Source organism: Sander lucioperca, chromosome 22 (genome assembly GCF_008315115.2).
Source record: "Sander lucioperca isolate FBNREF2018 chromosome 22, SLUC_FBN_1.2, whole genome shotgun sequence".
Taxonomy (NCBI): domain Eukaryota; kingdom Metazoa; phylum Chordata; class Actinopteri; order Perciformes; family Percidae; genus Sander; species Sander lucioperca.
Genome location: NC_050194.1, coordinates 27,170,781 through 27,198,412, shown reverse-complemented (window position 1 = coordinate 27,198,412; position 27,632 = coordinate 27,170,781). Strand labels below are relative to the sequence as shown.

Sequence of the window (27,632 nt, the reverse complement as noted above, 5' to 3'; positions counted from 1 at the left end):
AACCACCAGGAAGTAACGTGCTCCTGACCGACATGTCAAAAGATTCTTAACCGGTCTGTTGTATCTATATCACCGTTTCTTAGCGTTTTGTGTTAGCGTATAAGTTCCCTAAAACATTTGGGTGGCTTTTGCGCGCATGTTTCATTGATAAACTCTGTGTTCAAACTTGCTGCTCAATGGCCAGTTCTTATCCTAGTGTAGCCGAGCTTGTTGCGACTGCTCGCGGTCTGTATGTGCAGGTGTTCGGGGAAGAAGCTCCGCGGGTGGCGGTGTGTGCTCCCGGAAGAGTCAACCTGATAGGGGAGCACACTGACTACAACCAGGGATTTGTACTTCCAATGGTAATGTCATGACGCAGCACGAATGGGATTTGGGTTGGCTTGTCATACCAAATCTCGTTCAAACATCTGGCACTTTTATGTTTGAATGTAATGCTTGTTGACAGACGTGTTATTACAACACAGCTCTGGGCTCTTCTAAACGTGTTAAACAGTGGTGTAGTCTACGTCATACGCAGGTATACGCCGTATACCCACTAAGAAAGCTCCAGCGTTTCCATATACCCACTTACAAATGTGCAATGACATTGTTTTGGGACAGCACTTTCACTTTCACAGCTATTTGTTTATCGCAAATACGGGTTGAGTAATGTTACCGCACGCTCATCAAACGCTTTGGATCATGCAGAGAGACTACTGTAGTATAGCCACTACAATAAACTAGACTACACCACTGATGTTGAAGACTCTCGACTGTTCTCCATGCTTGTAGAGCACCCAGCAACAACTCACTGACTGGCCTGCTCTGTAATATTGTATTAGCAAGTGTTTAATGTATACGTGCAGTTTAGTGTCCCAATTTCCCCATACAATGTCCTTAATTAATTATGAACCTGCTAAACCACCTGTGCTACCCTAACCCTAACCTTAAAGGTCCCATGACATGGTGCTCTTTGGATGCTTTTATATAGGCCTCAGTGATCCCCTAATACTGTATCTGAAGTCTCTTTTATATAGACCTTAGTGGTCCCCTAATACTGTATCTGAAGTCTCTTTTATATAGACCTTAATGGTCCCCTAATACTGTATCTGAAGTCTCTTTTATATAGACCTTAGTGGTCCCCTAATACTGTATCTGAAGTCTCTTTTATATAGACCTTAGTGGTCCCCTAATACTGTATCTGAAGTCTCTTTTATATAGACCTTAGTGGTCCCCTAATACTGTATCTGAAGTCTCTTTTATATAGACCTTAGTGGTCCCCTAATACTGTATCTGAAGTCTCTTTATATAGACCTTAGTGGTCCCCTAATACTGTATCTGAAGTCTCTTTCCCTAAATTCAGCCTTGGTGCAGAATTCCAGCCACTAGAGCCAGTCCCACAATGAGCTTTCTTAGGATGTGCCATTTCTGTGTCTGTAGCTTTAAATGCTATTGAGGAGGAGAGGGGGGGGGGGCAAGGTGGAGGGTGGGGGTGTGATCTTGACCAACTGCCATGCTTTGCTCGTTTGAAAGCCATGATGTCTCTCTCCCTCTCATGGGTGGGCCAAATTCACTGGGCGGGCAAAGCAGAGAAAGGGGAGGTAACCTTTCCCCTTATGATGTCATAAAGGGAAGATTCCAGATCGGCCCATCTGAGCTTTCATTTTCTCAAAGGCAGACCAGGATACCCAGGGCTCGGTTTACACCTATCACCATTTCTAGCCACTGGGGGACCATAGGCAGGCTGGGGGAACTCATATTAATGTTAAAAAAAACTCAAAGTGAAATCTTCATGCCATGGGACCTTTAACCTGTCTCAAATAAGACCCTCATCATTTGGGACACTCGGTTTTTGGAAAATAATTTGGGACACTAAACTGCACGTAAGCCGTAGTTTAAAATATTAAGATTTCATCTCCTGTTTGGTATGGGAGAGGATTAGGGCCACATGTGAAAAAAAGGTACTTGAGTTCAGTGTTTAAAGTCAGATTTCAGAGAAAAATGCCAGAATTCTGAGTATGAAGTCAAAATTCGAAATTCCACACTAACATGCTATTTAGAAGGCTAAAACAGTATGTCTGAAACCTTAGTAAACCAATAGTACGTGATTTGCATACTGTTTCTGGTAAAATATTACAGTATGCAATACTGGACACACTACGCCAGCTTAAATATCCCACAATGTGTTTGCGGTAGTAAAGACAACGTTCATAACAGACAAACAGACAGAAACCGAGGCAGCTCTGTAACATCAATAACGCTCTAATTTACATTTCTACATATTTAAATAACTGTTGGTCTAGTAATTCACATCTTTCAGTAATTTAAGCATCATTTGGTGATGCTGCTACGGCGGAGGTTGGCAGGGGTTACCATGGTTACGTGTCTTCAACGGCAAGGAGGCTCTTAGGAAGTGACGTTGAAAATGGCTTAGGCCCCGTTTACACGTACATGGTTATTTTGAAAAACGGAGACATTTCTCTTTGTTTGTGTCCTTCATTTACACGCAAACGGAGAATTTGCCTCTGAAAACGAGTCTTTCTAAAAACTCCGGCCAGAGTTGAGATTTTGGAAAACTTTGTTTGCACGTTTGCATATAAAGGAGGAGAAGAGAGAGGAAGTGATTGGTTGCTGTTGTTGCTATTTTCGGGATTCTGATTGGCTAACGTGGGCTTGAGCTTCTCGTTACACTGCCACCTACAGGTCTGGCGTGCTCTTGACGGCATTGACGGCATATATACACGGGTACGTGTAAACAAACACTTTACTGACAACTGACAGCTGTGCACGATGTTATTTTTGAAAACGGAGAGGTTGAAATGTCCGTTTATGAAAATAGCTGGCCATGTGTAAACGTAGCATTAGTGATCTGAAAAGATACACACTACAGTTTATTTACACAAAAGTATGTTGATCGATAGTATAGATGTTGAGTATGTAGTGCAGAGTATGCGATTTCGGATGCAACCAATTGTTTTTGACTTAAAGAACAAAAACAACAAAAACTCAGAATTCTGACTTTAAACTCAGAACTCAAATAAAATGTTCAATTGTGGCCCTAATCCTGTTCCGTACATTTGGTGGGTCACTTGCATGTCGACTTAAACAAGAGCAGAAGCTAAAGATTGGCACATGGACTATAGTTCCACATATCAGGAAACATTATACTTTCTGTTTTTTTAAATGGAGTTTATTTCCTCTCTGACAAAGAGGGAAAGGATAACCACCCAGCTGCATGTGATTTGTGTTTGGTGAGCCAGGCGCTGCCCCTGGTGACTGTGGTGGTAGGGAGTCAAACCTCTGGCCAGGATGTTACCATGGTAACAGCAACAGAGGATGCTGATGAGCCTCGGAGGGTGGACTTCAGCCTGCCCAGTTATGGATCGGCGCTGTCTCCAGGGTTACCCAGCTGGGCAAACTATGTGAAGGGTGTTATACAGCATTACAGGGGTAAACAATTAAATAATGACTGTATCCATAGCTATAAAAACATTACCTGGGATTTATGTTTTTAGGTATTATAATCAGGGGTGATTCTAGGATCAGAGCTTTAGGGGTACCTGCCACCCTTTTAACGTATTTAAAAAAACAAAAAAACGTTATTCTACTGTTAACTTTGCATGTTAACACCATTTTGGACTATCATGGAAGGGAAATCACTGAATTTGTCAACTAGAACGATGCCAGTAAGTCTGATAAAACGTACGACAATGATGAGCCACAGGACCATTACTACAAAGGTGCTGTGTGGTATTACAAATGAAATGGTATTATGCAAATACGGGATTAAATTGGGCTCTTAGGGTCAGTATTATTATTTACACTTAATGCACAACACTGGACCTAACTTACCCAGGCTATAGCTAGCTGACAGGTGTCAGACATGACTGTACATGACTCTCACCAAAGCCAAATAGCCTGCAGCTCGTTCAGATATCTTGATGCGAGAGTATAATGGACCCGTTTGAAAATAATCATGCCCATTTAGGTTTAAAACAAGCTTCACCGCCGACTTTGAAGGCATGTTACGACCACTTCCCAACATGATGGTTTGATGTGGTTGACACAAAACTGTTGCTACCAGAACCTTCGCTGTGGCTCAGCAACTGATCTCACGGGAGCTTGTCAAACACAGATTCTTATTTTTTAGGGGTGCCGGGATAAAAAAAAAGGACTAAAATCGCCCCTGATTGTAAACAAGAAAATAAATATTACTACTACAGGAGTTCATTTTCTCGATACCTTTGATTTGTATTGAGATTTTGCGATTTTCCTTCTTTAACAAAAACAAAAGTTGAATAATGCACTTCTAGAGACAATATATTATGAGACATTTCTAAAAACTGATTGTTTTCTTCAAAGAATGCACATCACATGTCAGTTAGTCTCGCATTCCCAGACCTTCCTCCACAGTGCTGCGTAGGAGGGTCTGGCTAGTCCACACAGCATTCTGGGATGGGAGAAAAACGTGCTCTGGTTTATTGGCATTTCTTTAAACCAATCACAATCGTCTTGGGTCGCGATATGCGCCGGACGGAGCCACGGTGCCTCTGCTAAATAGCCTCAGGAAGGAACTTGTTTTGGTGGAATGTGTGTACGTTCAAAAGTAGTTTTAGTCGTGCAACAGAAAACTCAGATTGGACAGATAGTCTAGCTAGCTGTCTGGATTTACCCTGCAGAGATCTGAGGAGCAGTTAACCATAGTCCTCAGAAATCCACCAGAGTTTAAAATAAGAAACAAATAAAGTGGACAAGTGGACTTTCATCCGGCGAAATTTCCGGCGGCAACAGAGCAATCCCTGAAGTGGAACGCCGTCGATATAGATTACATGTCAGTCAGTCAGTCTGACATTTATTTCATTTCTAAAGAAGTACATAACTGCTTTTGCTCCGTTTTGCTGGTAAGGGATATGATGAAGTAACCAGCGGTACCGTATAAACAGAAAATATTTAGGTCAATCATTTGTAAAAAATAAATAAATTCTGGGGAAAAGAATCGATTTTGAAAAGTGTTGCAAAAAAAAATTGTTTTGCTAATTCTTTTTCTCCCACCCCTATTGTTCTGCCTCGGTTGGACACCACAGGGTATTTATATTCAACGTGTACTGTGTCTGTGTCCTGTGTGCTTCAGCTCCTCCTGTCCCAGGTTTCAGGGCGGTGATAGCCAGCAGTGTCCCCCTGGGAGGAGGTCTGTCCAGCTCTGCCTCTCTGGAGGTGGCTTTCTACACATTCCTGCAGCAACTCCAGCCAGGTCAGAATCTAATTACAGTCCGACTCTAATATTCTGTAAGGAATCTTCATTATATTAGAGATAGATGACGTCAAGGACATTGGAACTATTGTCTGAGGGGGTGGGGGGGGGGGGGGGGTGCTGTAAATATACTTGTGGGTCTGTGCTAGGGCTGAACGGAAAAAATCGAATACCAATCTAATGACAGATATTGCAATTACGATTGGGATTATTATTTTTTTAAAGGTTAATATTCACTGTGTAACAAATAAAACATGTCAGCATCACCATCAAAACGGCTCTATATCTTTATGCGAGGAACATAGATATGAATTTCCAGCAATAAGTGAGATGTAACATTATTCCAGCATTTATCCTATAAAAACAGTGAATATAATAATTAAAAAAAGGAATAAATAATGTTAAACCAACTGTTACACCAAACAATCAACTAAATATTGCACATTCGATTGATGGCATGTCTATAGATGACATCCAGTGATTTTCAAGAAAATGGATCAACATGTATTAGTGTTAATGTGATGCTGCTTAATTAGAGCCTAAAGCACTTTGTTTCTATAACTCTTCTGTTCGATCATCAGTTATAGTACGAGCCTGGATTTTTGGTATTTACTCTTCATCTTTCTTCATCTTTCAGATGACGGAGACCAGGTATCCAAAGCAGTGGCCTGTCAGAAGGCAGAACACACTCATGCTGGTGTACCCTGTGGCATTATGGATCAGTTTGTGTCAGTTCTCGGCAGGGAGGGCCACGCTTTGCTCATTGACTGCAGGTAGTGTAAACATCCAGTGAGAGTAGATTAATCCAGTCTTTGGTAACATCGAGATGACTCTTTTGTCTCTTCTTTGTTTGGCTTAACAAAGCAAAGGCTGAGGAACTTCTTCATATTTATAGGGCTGAACGATTTGCATTTTACTGCCAGATATTGGGATTACAATTCAGTTTGTGATTATTTAAAAAGAAAGTTTAGCTGAAGTTCAATTTCCACTGTGTACCAGATAAAACATGTCATAGAGCATTATAACATGAGACACCATCATAAACTGCTCTATATTCTTATACTAGGATGAGAACATAGATATGAATTGCCAGCAATAAGTGTTTTCTTTTAATACGCATGGAACGTTGAACAGTCAAACACAGAACTTTTATCACAAAAGCTAAAGATATAATAAGTAAGGGATAATCACAGAGAGGCAGGGCAATAAACAGTTTGATATGCCCGGCTTGTGGACGGCTTCGTCGAGGGCGGTAACCTTCCACAAGCCGGGCATATCAAACTGTTTATTGCCCTGCCTTGAGGTGATTATCCCGTTTATTCTACTTCTTGCTTGCCAACATAATAAAACAATTAAAATACTTTATTAATTATGCTTTTTCTTATTCATATTGCATGCTTACTAAATGTATATTCTGTTTGAGTTCATCTCCCTCAAAAAGTAGTCCCCTTTAGAACTACGGTGAATAACGTTAGCTCAGCTGTAGCTAATTAGTTTCTATAGCAACCACAGTCCGGGTCAGTTGTCACTGTCAGTCTATCCTTCTGGTGGCTCTTCCACTCGGTGAAAACCTTGATAGCAAAGGCAGTTGCCTTTTTCGTGTTTGGTTCAAGGGCCCCATCTTCAGCTCCTCATCTGTCAGATCTCGTTAACGGGGACCCTGGGCCTTGTCTTTTTCTGTTGTCATTCCGTCGTCCTCGTCGCTCTTTAACCAGTCCTCAAATGTCTTCCCTCCTCCAAATATATTAAAATTTATAATAATTTTTAAAACACTGTAATGTTTAGAACTACGGCGACTAACGTTAGCTCAACTGTAGCTAACGTTAATTAGTTTCTATAGCAACCACACATCTGCTCACTAACGTTAGTTTAATAACGTAGTTGCTACATTGTATCTTGCTTGCAAAACTATGTATTTTAGAAACTTTTTTAAACAAGGTTTATTTTTACAATGGACCTCATGTTTGAAATTTCTGTGATAGAAAAAAAATACAAGCGGCGTATTGATCTACTATTTGATGACGCTGTGCTCAGTCAGCGGGCAACCTGCCGGGTTAATGCCCTCCTCCCAGCCAATCAGAATCAAGCATTCTTAAACGAAGTAGAATAATACAAAACAATTCCCATAACAATTATCAGTACATTCCTGTAAACTGACCTTTCTGATGTGCCTCAGTTCAACAGCAGCATCTACATATTACACCTTCTACGTCATGTTAAATAAAGGAATAAAAAATACATGATATGAAATAAATTCCACTGAAAATAGGACATTTCAGTAAACAGTCTGTGATATGTGACATTATTTCAGCATTGATCTTATGAAAAAGCAGTACATGTAATAATAAAAAGAGGAATAAATAATGTTAAACCAAATGTTACACCAAACATTTAACTAAATATTCACATTCGATTAATGGCGGTCTTTACGATTGGCTAATCACATTCATTCATATCGCGATTTCAATTTTAAAATGATTAATCGTTTAGCCCTAGCATGACGTACATTTTTGTTTATCAAATTGTCAGAAATAACTATAAATACTGCTAGGGTTGGGCATCCTTTAGATTTTAACAATTCTGATTCCTATTCCGATTCTCCCTTTCGATTCCGGGTCTTATCAATTCTCGATTCCCATTCTTTGAGGGGTGGAGTTGAAACGGGTCACATGCTTATTTCACAAATAAGAGGAAAGTTGTATTTTGATTCAATGGTGGGTTGCACTTTTACCGAGCTTTTTCAACGTAAAATAAAGCCACACTAGAGCGCTGCTTACTGAGCTCCATGGCTGCAACACAACAAGCGCCTGGTCGCTATGGAAACTAAAACTTGCGCATGTTAAATTTGGAACCCATGATCAGATTTGAAACCAAATCCTCCAAATGATTCCAAACGATTCCAATAAAGAAACGATTCCACTGGAATTGTATTTTTGAAACGATTCCAAGTAGGAATCGGTTTCTCGATGCCCAACCCTACTTACTGCCGTGCGAAGTCCCCCTAGAATGGCCCATTCTGAGCAAGGAAAAACCCTGATTTACATCCAACGTTGTCAATCATGTGCCTCTTTGTGGTTTGCCTCAGGTCGCTGGAGGCCACCCCTGTCCCTCTGGCAGATCCAGGCCTGGTCATTCTCATCACCAACTCCAATGTGAAACACTCTCTGACTGGCAGTGAGTACCCCATGAGACGCAGACAGTGTGAGGAGGCCGCCTCCATCCTGGGGAAAGACAGTCTCAGAGATGCCACCATGAAGGATTTGGAGGGTGGGAAGTATATATTTTTTATTATCCTTTGCTGATCCATTCCATTGATGTAATCCTGTCTTGACCTTTTTTTTTCCTGCCCTTTCGTCTTGTGTATCGTACGGCTTGTTCTGTCCCAGTGATGATGAAGACCTCATTAAAAACTTTTAATGTTTTTTTTTAGATGTAGCCAGAAAATCCGCTTTAGCCTCTAGTAGGGCTGGGTTAAAATAATCCATTCTCCAAGCTATATCACATATAATCTAGTCTATCTCCACAACGTTCCACTTCAGGGATTGCTCCGTTGCCGCCGGAAATTCCGCAGGATGTCCTTCTTGTCTTTGTGTTGCCGTTCTAAACTCTGGTGGATTTCTGAGGACTATGGTTAACTGCTCCTCAGATCTCTGCAGGGTAAATCCAGACAGCTAGCTAGACTATCTGTCCAATCTGAGTTTTCTGTTGCACGACTAAAACTACTTTTGAACGTACACGTTCCACCAAAACAAGTTCCTTCCTGAGGCTATTTAGCAGAGGCACCGCTGCTCCGTGCGGAGCTTAGCCCCGCCCAAGACGATTGTGATTGGTTTAAAGAAATCCCAATAAACCAGAGCAAGTTTTTCTCCCATCCGGGAATGCTGTGTGGACTAGCCAGACCCTCCTCCGCAGCGCGGTGGAGGAAGGTCTGGGAATGCGAGACTACATTGTGATTGGTGGTTTGCTGTGCATGCAGAGCCTGCATGTCACACACTATCCAAGAACACTTAAATCAGTGTAGATTACGTTATATCAGAAACAGACTTCTGTTGCAGATTAGTGTTACGTTTTTCAGCGTTGCTGCTCCGAACCATTACATGAGTTGGGACAGACCCCTTGTTTCTTTAGGCTAATTACATTAGCTTTAGCCTGGCTGGTAGCAGCTTTCTGGCCGGAAACGCCGTGATTACGTTGCGTTAATCAGGTGATTTAGTTTGTCTTTGCAGTGAACATAAAACACTGACCGCTGTAGCTTCACTACCCATGGAAAAGTATGTGCATCACTGTCAGCGGCAGCTGCCGCTTACGGTTCTTTTCTACGCATGGAGAGCCTCACTTCTAGGGCTGGGCAATATATCGATATTATATTGATATTGGATATGAGGCTAGATATCGTCTTAGATTTTGGATATCGTAATATGACACAAGTGTTAGTGTCCCTGGTTTTAACGGCTGGATTACAGTAAAGTGATGTAATTTCTTGAACTTACCAGACTGTTAAAGCTTTTCTATTATTTGCCTTTACCCACTTAGTTATTATATACACATTAATGATGATTATTTATCAAAAATCTCATTGTGTAAATATTTTTTTGTGAGCACCAATTGCCAACCCTACAATATCGCCGCAATATCGATATCGAGGTATTTGGTCAACAATATTGTGATATTAGATTTTTTCCATATCGACCAGCTCTACTCACTTCCCATAACAAACCCCGTCGGACTAACGTTACGTCACATACACACGCGGCCCACATGGCTACCTGTCTTAAAGGGGAAGGCTCGGTCGGTAACGGTCATGTAAAAGGAGAATGGTGAAGGTTTACTTTTCTATCACGCAGCAAAAAAGTTTTAGCGTCAACATCGCAACGTCCTGCGATGTGACTGTCGCGCATGCGCACATCGCCACGTAGATGATGAAACAAAATATCGTGCAGCCCTAGTTTCTGCTATATACTGGACCAATTTCAAAGATTGTTGTTCCTATCAGTCACTTACACACAAAAAACATAGGAAAATAGAGTCCAGGTTGAAAAAAAATTAACCCTTAATGCAGTGGTTTCCAACCTGGGGTCCGGGGCACCACTCAGGGGGGCGGCAAAGATCACAGGGGGTGCGCAAGTCTTTAACCGGTTTTGAGGTTGAGGTAAAAAAAAAAATATGTGCATATGTTAAACAAATTATGATAATATACTAGAATATATAATTTATACAAAACTATATATTTTTGTTCTCGCTTAAAATTGTAGGCAGGCTACTTAGTAGGCCAAACCTCCGGGACCTCTTAACCTGGGACCCTGCTGTCATCAGGTCAGCTGCTAGCTGCTAGCTGCTATCATTTTTCCTGCCACCACGGCATCACTATTTTATGAATGAAACATGGCGGAGAAACGTAAAAGTGCTGATAACTGCTCTGTATCAAAAAAGAAAGTAAGGCTCTATCTCGAGAGTTACCTAACCTCGGTTTCGGGGGGGTGGGGGGGGGCTCAGCTTTTCTTAGACATGAGTAGGGGGGGCGCCAAGGAAAAAAGGTTGGGAACCACTGCCTTAATGGATGCTTGCGTGTGGCGTTTTTCAACTACTATCATTCACATGTGTCATGTGACGCTTAGGACAGCGTGTGTGCATGTGAAGCCCGCGGGGCCAGGTGTTTCTGACCCAATTCTGTATTACATCTTCCTAGCCAACTTCATTCCAACTAATTACCGCTAGTTTTACACTTATTTATAAAAAAACATCTTTATAAAAACCCAAAAATTATGAATTATTTTGACTGAATAGTTAAGATCAGAGGAATGTATGTTGATGCATATTCACAGACTGTTTTCGTGAATGGAACTATCCATGTTATTTTTGGGCAATTTCGTTGAAAGAAACCCATATTTTTGACATAGAAACTTTGAAAACGGGTCAAATTTGTCCCAAAGACAACAGGAGGGTTAATCAGCCTTATGAACAAGGCCTGGGACCCCCCACTGACAGTCTTTCTTCATTTTAATTTCAGAGGCTCTAACAGCCGATACTATTTAAGCCCATTGAAGCCTGAAGTAGCGCCACGTTTTTGACCTTCCCTATCATTTCAGAGGCAAGGGACCGACTGGATGACGTAACCTGTCGAAGAGCTCGTCACGTGATTGAGGAGATAGAAAGAACTGTCCGAGCTGCGGAGGCCCTGAAGAGAGGAGCCTACAAAGAGTTTGGCAAGCTAATGGTGGAGAGCCACAACTCCCTCAGGTACAGTTAAAGCAGCTGTATCGCATACGAAAGAGGATTAGGGCCACATGTGAAAAAATGTATTGAGTCCTGAGTTTAAAGTCAGAATTCTGACTTTAAACTCAGGACTCAAATACATTTTTTGACATGTGGCTCTAATCCTCTTCTATAGTATTGTATCTGCTTAACCCCGAGTCACTGTTTACGACAGACTGTGGTAACTTGATGTTCCTGTAATTGGCTGATGCGGACACACACAACTCCTGTTAAATTGAATAAATACAACAGTAATATTAATATTATGTAACTTTTGTTTTTAAATGCAGTGAGGCTTAAGGAACCTCCATGCACTGTGTCTGGGAGTGTGACAAAATTAAAACATTCTGGAGGGAGGTGATCAATAAAACGATGTTCATCTTGTCTGTGAACATTCCACTTGGCCCTAAGATGATTTTGCTGCTGCTGTATCCAACAAATCTGAATCTGAAACCCCCAGAATATAAATATAATGATTTTGCTATACTTCAGGCAAAAAGGATTATAGCTCTCACTGGGAAAATGAGGTTGATGGTTGTTTTAAAATTGTAATTGCAATGAAAAATGAATAGAAACATTGTTTAGAAACAACTTGATGTCCGTGTTTCAGAGACTTGTATGAGGTGAGCTGCAGGGAGCTGGATGAGCTGGTGTGTGCAGCCATGGAGGTGGAGGGGGTGTTTGGCAGCCGGATGACCGGTGGAGGGTTCGGTGGATGCACCGTGACTTTGCTACAGGCCCATGCTATTGACAGGACTATACTCCATATACAGGTTAAAACACACACACACACACACACACACACACACACACACACACACACACACACACACACCTTCATGCATGCATGTATACTGTAGAGATCATGTGTACCGTATGTAAATTGTCAGGATTATCATCAACAAATAAAGCTGGGAAATGCAAACCAGAAAATCAGTGCCTTTACATGCACAGCTGGGTTTGGCAGTTCTGTCCATATACATGCGCGGAGAAGAGTGTAAAGAATGCCGGAGTTACTCTACCGTCCTGTACAGTAGGTGGCGCTCTGCCAACACACATCTGTTCAGAATAAGGCTTTGTCTTCCGGTTGACCTACGCCAAAGAGCCATTTAGCAGGCAAGCTAGCTAATTAGCCAGCCGACTGGCCACTAAATTAGTAACATTTAAAAACGTAAGGTTTCATTCACACACTCTTGTCACAGTGTGGAAAAGCATTATTATTATTATTATTATTATTATTATTATTATTATTATTATCTTTAACCAGTGGCATGAATGGTGTTTACATGGCGTTTCAGAAATCGGAGTATTGCCATAAGCCGAATATAATCAGGTTATTAAACTGCATGTAAACGCACTGTTGAAGGTACAAATGTTTGCTGCCTTACTGGGAGTAATCTTCATCTATATGTATTCTATATGAGAGAGAGAGAGAGAGAGAGATGCGCTACTGTTTTACAACAAATGCGACATACTGACTCGCTCAGGTTAAGTGGTGACCATGGTCATTTGGTTTGAATCCGAAGTGCTCCCACAGTACAGCTGTCACGTTTGGCTTTGAAACCAATTCCATCTTTTTTTTTTATTCCTCCAACTCTCAACTAGTGTTTTCTCTGGCTATACTCCTCACGCAGCTCTTTTGCTGCACTCTGTGGTAGGCTACGTTCGTTACATTCAAGCCGTTGCCAAATTAGTTGCTACAAAGCTAATTAAGACTATCAGCTCCACACAACTCTCTCTGGATTTCTCAGTATGACTATGTTCAGAAGATTGTGGCGTCCGGCGACTTTCTCGCTCAGAAACTCGAGTGAAGATAATTACCTCTTCTGAAGAGTCCATCTTGTTTTTTTAATCCTCCGTGTCCTCCTTGGCTACTAGCAACTGTGTGGAGGAGGGGTGGGGATGGTGTGCGATTACGGAAGGCTTGTATCAGTGTTGTTGTCATTACTTAGAATTCCTCATGGGGGAGACAGAAACTACACACCGTAGCTTTAAGCCTGCCATCATCCAGCGTGCATTGAAGAAAGCAACACGAACTAGCCAATTAGAGGCAAAGTAAGGTGGATCTTTACGGAATGTGGGTGGGAAAGAATTCAATGAAACTACATAAATAACAGGCTGTGCTCCTGCCAATGGCTGTGAAAGACGTCATTTGGCGTACAGATTTGAACATTTTCCCAAAACTCTTGCACACTTATTGGTAGTGTGCCATTGGTTGCCATTGGTTGAGCCATGTGCCAATGGTGGCACGCGTTTCATCCTGGAACATAATAATTTCTTATGATAAAAAAAAAAAACAACAACATTATAATTATACTGTAAATGTCAGAGTTCTGCCTGTTTCCGTAGTTTGTTTAGCTGTCTTGTTGCGGCTTCTTGTCTAATCCTCAGCCGATTGTTCTCCAGATGCATGCAGGTTGTTGAATAAGACTTTGCATTGAAACAGTAATTAGTTCCTTACATTTGGCTGTCTTTCACATTATTGTTTAGTTTTTATTCGTTGGCGAACAGTGTAATACATTTTTCATCATAGCTCTCATTTTTCAAAGGATACTTTTTAAGTTTTGTCGTAAAAAATGTGAAAAGGTGGACAAATGTTTTTCGTCAGACATTTCGTTGATGAAATTAAAACTGCTTCAGACTGAAAGCACATGAGCTTCAAAATCTTTGAAACCTTTCCTCTCATGTATCCTTGTGTTGTTTTTTTACCTCACTCTACTGTGTACTACTTTTAGTTGAAATCATATTTAATATCATCATGTTTGTAGTTGTAGTAGCAATGGACTTCTTATTTATTCAGCTTTATTATTCTCATCATGCAACATAATACAGCCGGTGCAACAAAGTCACTTTTGCTGCCATTTAGTTGGGAAATTACCCTTTTCTGTTTTTCATGATTCTGTTTCCTGGAAAAATCTTTGCATTCCGAAGGGTATTTGTAATGAAAAGTTGTCTGAGGACATTGTTCATTTGTTCACAGGGGGATAAAAGCGCAGCTCAGTGTTCTGCCTGTCACTTTAAGGGGTGCATTTCAGACAAATAGCCCAGTCCCCCGTGTCTAGCTGAGACAGCTCCTGTGTGTGTGTGTGTGTGTGTGTGTGTGTGTGTGTGTGTGTGTGTGTGTGTGTGAGCGGAGAATAAAAGCGAGCTCGCGGAGCCAGAAGTGTCCAGTTATTAGCATGCCGGTCTGGTCACTGTGGCCCTGCTGTCTTTCTGCTTTAACACAGTTAGACTGTAAGCCTGCTGTTAGCTGACACCACTCAGAATCCTACTGGAGATACATCAACAAAGATGTCAAATAAACCACAGAAAAATCTCGGGAAACGCCTGCATTTATAAGGATGACATGTTTGCTTGGCAACAATGAGAAGGAAAAGAGCAGCAGCCTTGTATATGTTTGAAACTTTGGTTTTATAAATCTTCAGCATTGGAAACGGACTTGGCAGAGTTCCTCGCATCTTTCCTAACTTGGCCGTACCCTGGCTACTACTACTGTGGCTTGCTTACTGTCAAAGGAAAACAAGTCTTCCTTGGAAACAAAAGAAGCACTTGGAACTTCCACAGCCCCTCAGTCCTCAGCATTCCAGAGCAGAGCAGAAGGATCCTTGTCCTCCCAATAACAACTTCAGAGAAGGTTTCACAGGATCCTAAAAAACCCACAGCCTTTGCCTCCAAGATGCTGAACCTCAACTCACCGGACGACAACAGCAACAGGAACTCTCTCCAGGACCCGGTGTCATTGAACGTCGGTGGAGAAATTTACACTACAACCCTGGACACTCTGACCCGCTGCCGTGACTCGATGCTAGGTGCCATGTTCACGGGACAAATCCCCGTACTTCGAGATAACCGAGGGAATGTTTTCATAGACCGTGACGGTAAAGTGTTCAGGTACATTCTGAACTACCTGCGCTCCAGCTCCCTGGACCTGCCGGATGGCTTTTCAGAGCTGGCGCTGCTGCGCAGAGAGGTGGATTTCTTCCAGATACGCCCCCTGCTGGAGGAGATGTGCCGCTATGAGGCATTAATGCCTCTCAGCCTTAGAGGAGGGCCGCTAGGAGCCATGATAATGGTAAATGTTGATTCCAAGGTATGTTATTTATTTTTTTTTTTTAAGTTATAGCAATGTGTCGGTTTGACAGTCAATCAAGTCAATGGGCCTCATGGACGAACCACACATTTGTTCTACAGTGGCATGTACGAGTACTTTAAGATAACTTGTTGCGACAAGCAAGTACAAACAAAGTTCATGAGTGGTCCAGATCAACATATTCTTACTCCCGTCGCGTCAGAAAAAGCAACGCTTGGTCAGGCGCCTTTGGCTTTTGTTATTGATGCAAAAAGTCTCCTTTAGCGTCATATTTAGACGCACTTGGGCGGGACTCTTGGCGCCACTTATTGATGCTCTGGGTCCAGATGTACGTTTTAATGACATAATGCACAGCAGGATTTTTCCTGGCTCAGAATGGACCTTTGGGGGGGGAGTACGCATGGCAGTAAGCATGATCGGTCTGCGTACAGTAAAGGCAATGAGTCTGTTACCTTATTTGACAGAAATGTATGCATTTGCCTGTTAATTCTGACAATTTGATAAACATAAATGCATGTGATGCTTAAGGTAAATGAAACCCCAATTAACAAAACTGGATAAAATATTATTATTGCTTAAATAAATCATCGGGAGAGTCCGGTACAGCCAGACTCTGGACGATCAAACTGAGATTAGCTCTCATATTCAAGTTTATGTTCTGCTTGTTTAACGGTTGTTTGGTAAATTGCTCTTAAACATATTTAGAGAGGATTTGAATTGCTACTTTATTCTCAGTTCTTATCATTTTGGTGCTGGTGATTTTCCTTTGGGGCTGGCTAAAACCTCTTTGAGGGGACACCAAAAATTCCTTAATGCAGGAAAAACCCTGCACAAGAATGGGACAGTTAGGTTTAGGAAAAGATCGTAGGTGAAAGCTCTGTGTTGTTTGATCCATCCACCCCAACCTGTCTCCTTACGAGGATTTCCGGTCTTTCGTACCACTCGCTATCGTTGTCTCTCTTAAAACTACGTTATCTTACAGCGCTGAGGTGGAGCTGCTGCTCTGCCTGGTGCGTTCCATACAGACGCTAAAGGGGGATTTTTGCATCGGTATCTGATGCCGAGAGCCACTGACCAAGCGTCAGTATTTTACGAGTTGGGAGCGAGCAGGTTGATCTGTCGTCATGAACAGACAAAAAACCCTCTCACTCCGACAGCTGCCTCAGGGCCTTTATGCAGGTCGCTGACGGGAACATAACCAATCCATTATAACAGCTGACAGTGGTACATCACCTACTGTATAATATTCTCTTCCCTCTTTATTCCTGTCCCCCACAGTACAGCGCTGCTCTGACATCACAGCGTTGGCAGGAGGGGTTTAACGATGCGTAGTTTGTTTTCAATGTCTGGAAGAGCTTAGTCATGAAATTGTCAAAACATATTTTAGTTTCTTTTTGTAAATATATACTTATATAGTATATATATATAAGATTGTGTTAAATGGGCTTATGTATTGTCTCGGATCGGTCACAGGCCCCTGAATGGAATCAAAAATCGACATTGTATTGTGGCAGACTTTGTGATATATATATAGCAACATAGAGGGCAAGGATTATGCAAATGATCAAATCACAGGAGGGTGAAACTAGCGATTTACAACACGTTTGTCCAGTTAAGAATGTTTGGTGAATGTGACTTAGAACATTTGTACGAGCAAACCTTAAACAAGAAAGATTTTGGATAAGAATAAGAAAACGTTTTTGCATGAGGCCCATTGTTTGAGTTTTAATTAAGATTAGATATTGACTAGGCAGTCAACCATGGACACAATTGGTATGAGGCAGTTTTTCCACAGTTATTGTAGAATTATTAAGCTGCCTGTAGAAAGTATAATTAATGAGACTTGTTCCCGGGAAAATGATTTAAAAAGCAGTGCACCCATGTAGGGTTAGGCGCTATGATGTTCAGAGATTCTTCTGGTTATTTGATCTATAAAGGTGCTTTCAGACAGCAAGCAGTTACAGTGAACTCCGTCGTCTGTATTTTATGTGGACGTCGCAGGGTGCAACGCCACCGCTGTCTGTTGATGTGCACTTTGTTGTACTATTTTTATTTTTTACAGAAACTGATGTAACTCAGAGTTACTGTTGTTGTTCACAAGCCATAGAACTGAGAGATAAAAAAAAAAAGAAAGAAAATATCATTATCGCAGATATACCATGAAATATCGTGATGTTATGTTAGGGCCATATCGCCAACCCCTAATAAACGTGCATGTTCACATCAGCGTTGTGTTGACAGTGGCTTTGCTCCTGCATACTGCTTTGTTGTAAAGTGGCAACTAGGGTTAGGCAATCGTTTCTATTGTCATATCGTCCAGTCGTGGTTACTTGAGACGCCGATTAATTGCCTTAATATTGACGGAGGAAAAAACAATGGTCGTTCATCCCTTCTAGGTAGATATACAATCCGAAAACTGAAGGTGGCTCAGTAGACCGGGTAAACCCAGCCCAATCTGCCGGTAATGTGATTTCTCCCTGCAGCTCAGGCTGGAAACCTGTATGTTTATTTATCCTGCTTCCATTGCAATTTTGCGGGGACCAATTACAAACTGGCTTATCCACCTGGCGCGCTATTGGCGGGTTTAACACGGTGACGATAGAGAAGCGACCAAGCAGCTTTTTGTTTACATTCAACATGACGGCCACCGAAGCGCAGCAACCCGTTGATGCCGCTGTCACTGCTAAGTCACCCGGATCGTTGGTCTGATTGGTTCAAGGACTATCCAATTGCGTACAGAGTAGGGCTGGGCGATATGGGGAAAATCAAATATCACAATATTTTTGACCAAATACCTCGATATCGATACTGCAATGATATTGTAGTGTTGACTATTGGTTCTTTCACAAAATATTTACACAATGAGATTTTAGATAAATAATCATCAGTAATGTGGACATAATGTCTAAGTGGGTAAAGGCAAATAATAGAACAGCTAGAACAGTCTGGTAGGTTCAGAAAAGTACATCACTTTACTGTAATGTAGCCTTTAAAACCAGGAAAAGACACCACTTATGTCATTGCGATATTACGATATCCAAAATCTAAAACAATATCTAGTCTCACATCACGATGTCGATACAAAATCGATATATTGCCCAGCTCTAGTACAGAGTCATTTGAACTATGCCCGTTGATCACGCCTTTTGTGCAGTAGAAAATACAGAGCAGACTCCCCAGACTAATGTTCAATCTTAAAAGGTTGAGCTTGATCTGGAGTAGTGGCACAGTGTTTCCCCCAGAAAAGTTATTTAGCCTGGTGGGAAGTGTCTTTTTTTTGGACGAGGGCCCAGCTGGGGCCAGTCATAGACTGATGGCAGCATTCATGTAGAGCCCAATAGATTCTGTGATAACAGAATCATGGATGGAATCGCAAAATTGAGAATTTAAAAAGGCTTTAAGACAGATTCCTTATGGCCATAACTGGAGATTTGAAAATATCCCTACGTCTGTGTAGTTTAAAAAACGCCTTAAAAATAGATTAGAAAGGAAGGAAGGGAACCATGGTGGCATATAAGGGTGCCAGGTATGACGTTTGAATCTCTATTAGCTGATAATCATACAGCAGGAGGTAGAGGATAGGCTGTGCTTATCTTTTCACAGCTTTTTGGTACAGTACAGCCCCCTTTCTATCTGGACTGTGTCACAAGAATCAATGTGAAATGCAGGTTGGTACATGTGGTATATTGTTTAAGTGCTGCACAGTACCTTAGATTCAGGTCGGCCCAAGCAGCATATGCCAAATTGAATTTGAGCGGAAACAACACCGAACCCACCATTGGTGTTTGGAGTTTTTTTTCCCATATCTTTTGCTGCGGCAACAGTGTGAATTTCCCTGTTCTGGGATTGAAAAAGGATTTTGAATCTTAAATCTTGGAACCCACCAATTGGAAGACATTGAGGTGGCAACAGCAGCAGCAACTGCTCTCTTTCTGAAAGTACCTTTTAATGGGTTTCTAAATTTAACTTTAACTATCCATATACTGTAGAAGGGATTAGACCCTCATATCAACTGTGATTGCTAAAAATCAGAGATCTGGAGGCTCCAAACTGAGCTAGATGCACAGACTCCTGAAAGAGGCAGATTTGGTCTGAAAGGAATAGTTCAACACTATGGAGCTAAAAGAGTCTCAATAAAGATAAATGCACACACTACATTCACATATGCACACACAGGATTCATACATGCACACACATGATTCATAAATACACACATAGGATACACAAATGCGCACAAAATTCACAAATACACACACACAATTTAAAAAGCACAGAAGATTCACAAATGCATACAAAATTCATAAATGCACACAAAATTCATAAATGCACACACAATTCAGAAATGCAAACAACATTTACAAATGCACACAAGATTCAGAAATGCACAGGACAAGATTCAGAAATGTTTTTCTGATGCACACATAAATATATCTTGATTTACAAACTGCTGCTGTGTGAACGCGTTCATGTGATTGGCTTATAAGTAAACAATCCCCCACGTGGGGTGCGTTCTTGTGATTGGCTAAAACAAGGGAGATATCTGATTGGTTGCAGAACATTCCCTGTTTAAAAAAAGGCATTTGTGTGTCGAGCCAAGTCAGGGCAGTCTCAAAATTCACACACAAATGCAGTGAAGTTCACAGACCGCAAGCAGTTTGTAAATCAAGATTTCTGAATCTTGTCCTGTGCATTTCTGAATTTTGTCTGCATTTCTGAATTTTGTATGCATTTGTGAATCGTCTGTGCTTTTTAAATTTTGTGTGTGTATTTGTGAATTTTGTGCGCATTTGTGTATCCTGTGTGTGTATTTATGAATCATGTGTGTGCATGTATGAATCCTGTGTGTGCATATGTGAATGTAGTGTGTGCATTTATCTTTATTGAGACTCTTTTAGCTCCATACAACACTTTGGGAAACATGCTTATTTGTTTTCTTGCTGAGAGTTAGATGAGAAGATTGACACCACTCTCTGTCAATCTTCTCATCTAACTCTTGGTTAGAAAGTCAAAAAGTGCATTGCTTAAAATGTTGACCTAAAATACTGGCCTTCACTGAGAGTCAGTTTACAGTATGTTTACCATACGTGTGTGTGTGTGTGTGTGTGTGTGTGTGTGTGTGTGTCAGTGTCAGTTTGCACTTTCAGAGACATGGACAGACCGGTTCTTTGTTTGTGTACACTCTGCAGAATGTGTAGTCAGCATATTCTGCCCTCTCATTCCAGGTTCGCGTTCTCCACTTTAACTTGCGCCACGGGCCAGAAAACTATGAGCTTCGCACATGCTCTGTGCGCGCCTTCACCGTTGACCTCTTTTGTACCTGGAGAGCCTTCCTGGCCCTCATTTGTGAGCGCTTCTCCTACAGAACATCGCGGGGTCTCACTAGCCCCCATCCATGCAATCCAAGGCAGAACAGGCTGAAGCTGGAGTGGGTGCCGAGGCCCGACGAACTGCCGCAGGACCAGTACGACAAGCAGCGCTACCAGGGGCTCACTGTCTCCAACACCGAGCACACGCAGTTAGACGACATCGTGAACGTGCACCGGAACCCGTGTGATATCACCGACATGCAGGGGTTTGTGGAGGAGCTGCTGAAGGTGTCTCTGGCTGAAGGGTTCAAGGTTGATCTGGTGACTCCTGACCCCGCGGAAATTCTTAATTGCACCTCACTTCGGCTTGTCAAGTGCTGAGCTTGAGAAGAGCTAAGGAACATGCCAAGTTAATGAACTGTGGTTTGGCTCTCTTTAGTCACAACTGAACCAGTTCTCCAGTTAGTTAGTTAGTTAGAGTTAGGTTTAACCTTTCAATCTGGAAAGCAAAATGATACAGATTATGACTAGGTCATTGAAAATGTCATTTGTCTGTGGTCTCCATGTCCTGTATTCTGTCATAGAGTTTACTAAAACCGTAAATAATAAGCTGTGTTCAATTTACAAGTGCTGACACGTCATGTACACATATTGACATTTACGTGTAACATTTAGATGTACCAGACCTTTTCAGCCTTGATATCTAAAACATTGCTGGCTTCATCTATCTGTTAAAGTGGCCATATTATGCTCATTTTCAGGTTCATAATTGTAATTTGAGATTGTATCAGAATAGGTTTACATGGTTTAATTTTCAAAAAACACCATATTTTTGTTGTACAGCACATTGCTGCAGCTCCTCTTTTCACCCTGTGTTCAGGTCTCTGTTTTAGCTACAGAGTGAGACCTCTCACTGCTGTAACATCTTTGTTGTCAGTCGCACATGCTCAGTAGCTAGGTAAGGACTACATGAGCTAGCTAGCTGTTTCTGCAACTTCAGTAGTACAAGGCAGGATTAGCCGGGAGACTTCTTTTAAACGAGGGCGCACTTCCAACTTTGTGTGGAATACCTGCAGAACAGGGACATGGAAGTAGTTCTATACAATTTATTTTGTAGATTAGGGTGAATTCGTGTGTGTTGTAGCAGTGTTTTGCCATTGAGAACGAGCTAGCATGCTAACGTTTAGCCCCCTATGCCCCTCGTCTCGGCTAGTGACGTAGAAAGCCGTGCAGATTTTGACCAGCTCACCCGGAGACTGAAGGCAGGACACATTCAGAAACCGTATCTCACTCTAAACAGTATGGCTGTTTTTTTTCAAAGTTTGTATGCGTGTGGAAGCACCAGAGACACAAAATAACACCCCAAATCCCAGAAAAAATGATTTTTTCATAATATGGGCACTTTAAAGGGATTGCTTTTAGTTTACTTTATTGGTTTACACATATACAAATACTACAGATTAATATACACATAATCAATAAAAGATGCGATGGAGAGATTGGAAAACCTTCAGAGGGGCGTAATCTGGCCACTCTCCAATGCATACTCCAATTAAAATAGAAATAAACTAAAATACTGATAAGAGAAGAAAGAGAGAGAAAAAAGCCCAAACTAAAATTACATACAATATCAAATTGCCTATAGGTGCCTATTATGGAAATGTTCTATGCTGACTGCAGTGCAGTGGCGGAAATAATTTCATGAAGGAACCAGAATGTTTTCAGGTCTCTCACAGGCTCCATGAGTACATTGTTGTATTTGCATTGCAGTTTAATTCATGTTGATCTGCATAGCTTAACTGCAGCCGTTGGCAGCTATGGGGTCGTGCTACTGCTTCACAGACAACCCTGTAGATCCACCAATAAAATCACGAGTGTCATCACATATTATCATAAGTGCGTATTTTTTAAACGTGCCGACTGCTTGGCCTCCTGTATTCCTGCTTGCAGCTTTCTCCAGAACCATTGTACCCCAAGATTACTCACAGAAGACCCTCAAAGAACCCACAGTAATATGCAACTTAGTCTTGCATTGTCAGACCTTCCTCCACAATGTTGTGGAGGAAGGTCTGGCTAATCTGGGTTGGGAGAAAAAACATGCTCTGGTTTATTGGCATTTCTTTAAACCATTCACAATTGTCATGGATGGTGCTAAGCACTGGACGGAGCCACGGTGCCTCTGCTAAATAGCCTCGGGAAGGAACTTGTTTTGGTGGAACATGTGTACGTTCAAAAGTAGTTTTAGTCGTGCAACAGAAAACTCAGATTGGACAGATAGTCTAGCTAGCTGTCTGGATTTACCCTGCAGAGATCTGAGGAGCAGTTAACCATAGTCCTCACAAATCCACCAGAGGTTAGAACGCCAACACAAAGAAAGAGGAAGTTGACGGACATCAGGCGGAATTTCCGGCGGCACCGAGCAATTCCCGGAAGTGGAACGTTGTGGATATAGACTATATGCAGCTTAACTGTATACTACTGACTTACTTTGTACTTCTACTTCATTGGAAAACACCGTACTACATTTACCAGACAGAGAGGGTTGCAGATTCAGATTCTACTCACAAAATATTATTGAAATAACAAATGAAATGGAAAAAACTGTGAGCGGAAGGGCCGGTGACATGCGCAGCTGCCGGCAACAAAACAACGTGCTGAAGTGGCCAAGAGCCTGGGTGTTCATCCACCACGTGTTTGTGTACGATCGTCACACATGCAGGTAGTAGTAGGCGATGTGGACCCAGCGGGGGAAGCAGGGAGCCTGGCTCAGCAAGCTGGGAGAGCTTCTCATAAACAGCGTGCAGAACATGATAATGAACACTTGAGCAAACATCAGCGTGATCACGGTATTCCCGTGCAGTCCCGTGGTACGGGAGTCAATTTCACTGTTGGTAACGTGATAGGGCATAGAAATCAACAAAATGTGTTTTGAGTGTGAGAAGATCTCCTTTAGGAACTACCTAATGAAATGGCCTAGGCCTGCAGGTAATGCATGTATAGTGGAGTCTAAATTTCGAGGCAACCTTAGTGATTTGACCGCGATTAACCAAACGCACACACGCAATATCAACTGACTAGTTATTCTCCAGATAGCGACGGACAACGTCTCTTTTTCTTTCTGTTTTCCGCCGGGTGGCGCGCGAGCCTGCTCGCGGTGTGAAGCGCGTGTCTGTGACAGAGTCCGTGACAGAGTCCGTGACCGGGTCCGCGACAGAGTCTGATAACATAGGGAACGAAACGGGAGCGGGATGGCATCCGGGAGTCTTTCTCTCGGGATTTTGCAGGACAGGATTTTTTGGGGGGCGCAGTCATGTGATCGGGATATGACGGGAGTATTTTCATGGGCTCGAGATGGGATGGGAGCGACAATTGATTCCCGTGTCACCCTCTAGTTGTAACAGCTTTTACACAGCCTAAGGCCTAAAAAATAGAACACATCATGTCAAAGTTACATTTCGTCCTTTGTGTAGTTCCTATTTTACTGACATAGTTTGTTTGAAGATGAAGTTTGTTACTGGGTTTTCTACATAGTTGACATGAATGGAAAGATGAAAATTAGTTAGACTTGGCTAATGGTTAATGGGTTTTTTGAGTTTTTTGTCTCGTTTGCCAACTACTAAAAACATGCACCTAAACATTAGGATTTGCTTATTCCCAGTATTACATGATGATTAATTGAATTAATTGTTTCCTGTATCTGTGTCACGGGGGCTCTGCCACAGCCACGCCTCTTTAGGACACTATGTATTGATTCCAATGGGAGAAGTGAATGTGAACACATATTTTGAGAGATTATTTCGCCCTATCGTCACTAAAGTAAATATTGGAGCCATTTTTCAGAAGCCACATATCTCCAGAACATTCTGACGCTAAAATGGAATTTTTCAGACGGACGCATCAGGAGAAAATTAACTTAGTTTGAGGCCTGTTTCTGTCTCAGGACCAAACTCTCGCGATATCTGGCAACACAGAGAAGCTCACGTCAGCTAACGTTAATGAACGCCCTAACAAAGCTAATCTCCGTGATGCTAAATATGTCTTTTAGCTGTGTAAATATCTAACGTTAGCAAAAGAAAATATTAATAAATTATACAAATGTAACCTTTCATTCATCCACACAACGTTAACTACAGCCAGAGCCGGTCTATGGAGAGCCTTTTCACTCTCTCTTTAGCCCCATTGTACAGAATTTGGTAACAGTTCCACCAGAGTTCCACTGGGGGTGATCGCAGGCGAGTGCAAAATTAATGGAACTCTATGGAGCTAGACAGCTTGTCTCTTTTGCCTGATTGTCGTTGAGAAATCTCAGATTTGATTGTAGTTTTTGCAAGTTCAACATGGATTATAGGTCAAAAGTTGAATGAACGAGTACTTATGTCCTTTTGATTTCTTACAGGTTGAGTTGTTGTTGTTGTTGCCCATAACACGCTAGCATTCTGCTAATGAATGCTGATTGGTCAGTGAAGGACTGATTACGACCACAGATCCCATCTGACGGCATCCGAACCAGAATGTCAGAGTGAATATTTCGGCACGGTCTTTAAAACATTAGCAGACCTCTTTCTAGCAGGTGTATTGACGGGGGGGGGGGGGGCTAACCTGTCAGCTGTGTTGTCGATGCCTAAAGAGAAAAAAGGAAGTGACTCATAGCTTGCCGTAAAGCAGTATATCTGGCTTTGTGATGTGTATGACGTCATTGACATTTTAAAAGTCTTTTTAGAACAAAAAAGCCACTTTAAAAAAATCAGCAGTGTGTATTTTCTTAGCCTCCCCTTTGGAATGCAACATTCAACATTCAAATTACTAGACAAAAAAATTATATCCTGAGAAAAGTGGATTTTGAGGGGTATAGCGACCACCATTCATTCCGCACTGGCCTGTGAGCGCCCCCTATATGAAACTCTGGTGGAACTGCAACCAGTTCAGAAGCCGGAAGTATCGAGAGAGTGGAACTTCTTCCCTTAGTAGAAATTCTTTGACTACGCTTTCAAATGAGGCCATGCCCCTTTAGGAGACAGGAAGTGAGGACCGGTTCATACCATTGGCGCTGCTTGAAATGCACTATCTTTAGTTTAGAGGATCTTTGGTTGAACTGACTATATTTCCTTGCGGGAGGACTCTGTCTGTTGACCCTTTGAATGCCTTACCCCCTGTAAGGCATTCAAAGGGTCAACAGACAGAGTCCTCCCGCATGAGTTATGTGTAATTGTAGTCTGGTTGGCTGAAGAGGAACGGTTTCTAGGTGTGGAAACAAACCCAGTGGTTCTTTCCTCTTGCTCTATCGGTATCAAATATAGGCAAGTACTGGAGTTTATGCACGATCCGATACCATGTAATTTAGCCCTGAAGAAAATCTACTTTAAGTTTATTTACGTTCTTTTTCTGTAATGACTCGCTGTCAAACTCGATGATAAAAAAACGTTCTGTGGCGTTCATTGTTTGAGTTTGTCCATGTTTCGCAAACAGGGTTTCCGCGGGGTCTTAAAAAGTCTAAACAAAAAAAAAAAACAGGTCTTAATTTTCCTACGTCAATGTAACTCTACCTCTAATGCTCATTGAAATGTTCCCGCATGTTAGAATGTTTTTATTTGTTATTCCGTGGTGATTTTTCTGTTGCTGGTCTAAATATAATTGGCTGTATTACAACATGAGATGATTACAAATGAGACCAACATGCAATTTATATAGCAGCCAATCTGGACACCAGTCCTATAATGTCAATGACGAAATATGGGAATTGTTTCAGACGCTGACTACGTTTACATGCACATAATATTCCGGTTTTTGCCCTTATTCTGAAAAAGACGATTTTCTGACTAAGCTGTTTGCATGGCTAATGAAAGTGAATATTCCACTAATATTCCCGTTAATTGGAAAATGCTATATTCAGAAAAAGGCCTTATTAGGAATATCCAACTGAGACATGTTGTGTACATGACCTGTATCAAATTCGGAATATTGTCATATTTGGAATAATAGTGGAATATTGGTGTGCACGTAAATGTACTCAAGGTTTCCGGACATTGATGTCGTGATATAGGTCCTAAATTTCTTTCATAATGGTCTTAAAAAGGTCTTAAATTTGACTCGGTGAAACCTGTAGAAACCCTGACAAAGAGTTTACAACGATAGCAACCATATCACATCCATACATGAGTATTAGTATACAGCTGTTAAAACATAATAAAAATATGTCTTTCAACACGCTGGTATCGAATCAGTACTCGGTATGAAGGTTACCATGGTTTTGTGTACTCAGTGTGTGTGTGTGTGTGTGTGTGTGTGTGTGTGTGTGTGTGTGTGTGTATGTATATGTTTCTTTATCCTTTCCGTAACAGGAGCGATACAGTGGAACCCCGACGTTCTATGTCACAACTCCTTCAGAGGGAGCTCGGGCTCTCAGTCTGCCCTGACCTTTGTCAACACATCTCTGCTATATTACTGATTTATTCCTTTTTATAGGCTTTTCTTTTTGATTTTTCTTCTTAATTTTCACTATTCAAGTTAAAATGATATGCTGTTATGCACACTGGAGCTGATTGTAAGCATTCTGTTAATGTGGGAAAAGTGCCTTCACAGTAAAACATTGCTTTCTGGTAACATTTGTATTATCAGATCTTTTTTGTTTGTTTCAGTTATGCAATGCTTTATCATCTTCTAGATAACGTGTAGCAACTGTTTGTATATTTCTGACTTAACATGTACTGTGAAAATACAGGCTTCTTTTGGAATAAATCAAGTTAAGAAAATGTGA

General features: G+C 41.6%; 1 protein-coding gene across 1 annotated transcript; it reads left to right on the top strand.

Annotated features, from left to right (window-relative positions):
- Nucleotides 1-27,632, top strand: galk1 (galactokinase 1). The gene is made up of 8 exons (XM_031323874.2): nt 1-341; nt 3,240-3,429; nt 5,111-5,230; nt 5,868-6,003; nt 8,316-8,497; nt 11,317-11,467; nt 12,093-12,255; nt 27,217-27,632. Exons 1-8 carry the CDS (start codon nt 177-179, stop codon nt 27,289-27,291), a joined length of 1,182 nt encoding a protein of 393 aa, XP_031179734.1. The 5' UTR covers nt 1-176; the 3' UTR covers nt 27,292-27,632.

Coding starts and splice junctions, on each gene's coding strand:
- galk1 (XM_031323874.2), top strand. CDS start 177: ATGGCCAGTTCTTATCCTAGTGTAGCCGAGCTTGTTGCGACTGCTCGC. Junction 3,430..5,110: donor TGTTATACAGCATTACAGGG/GTAAACAATTAA, acceptor TGTGTGCTTCAG/CTCCTCCTGTCCCAGGTTTC. Junction 5,231..5,867: donor CCTGCAGCAACTCCAGCCAG/GTCAGAATCTAA, acceptor TTCATCTTTCAG/ATGACGGAGACCAGGTATCC.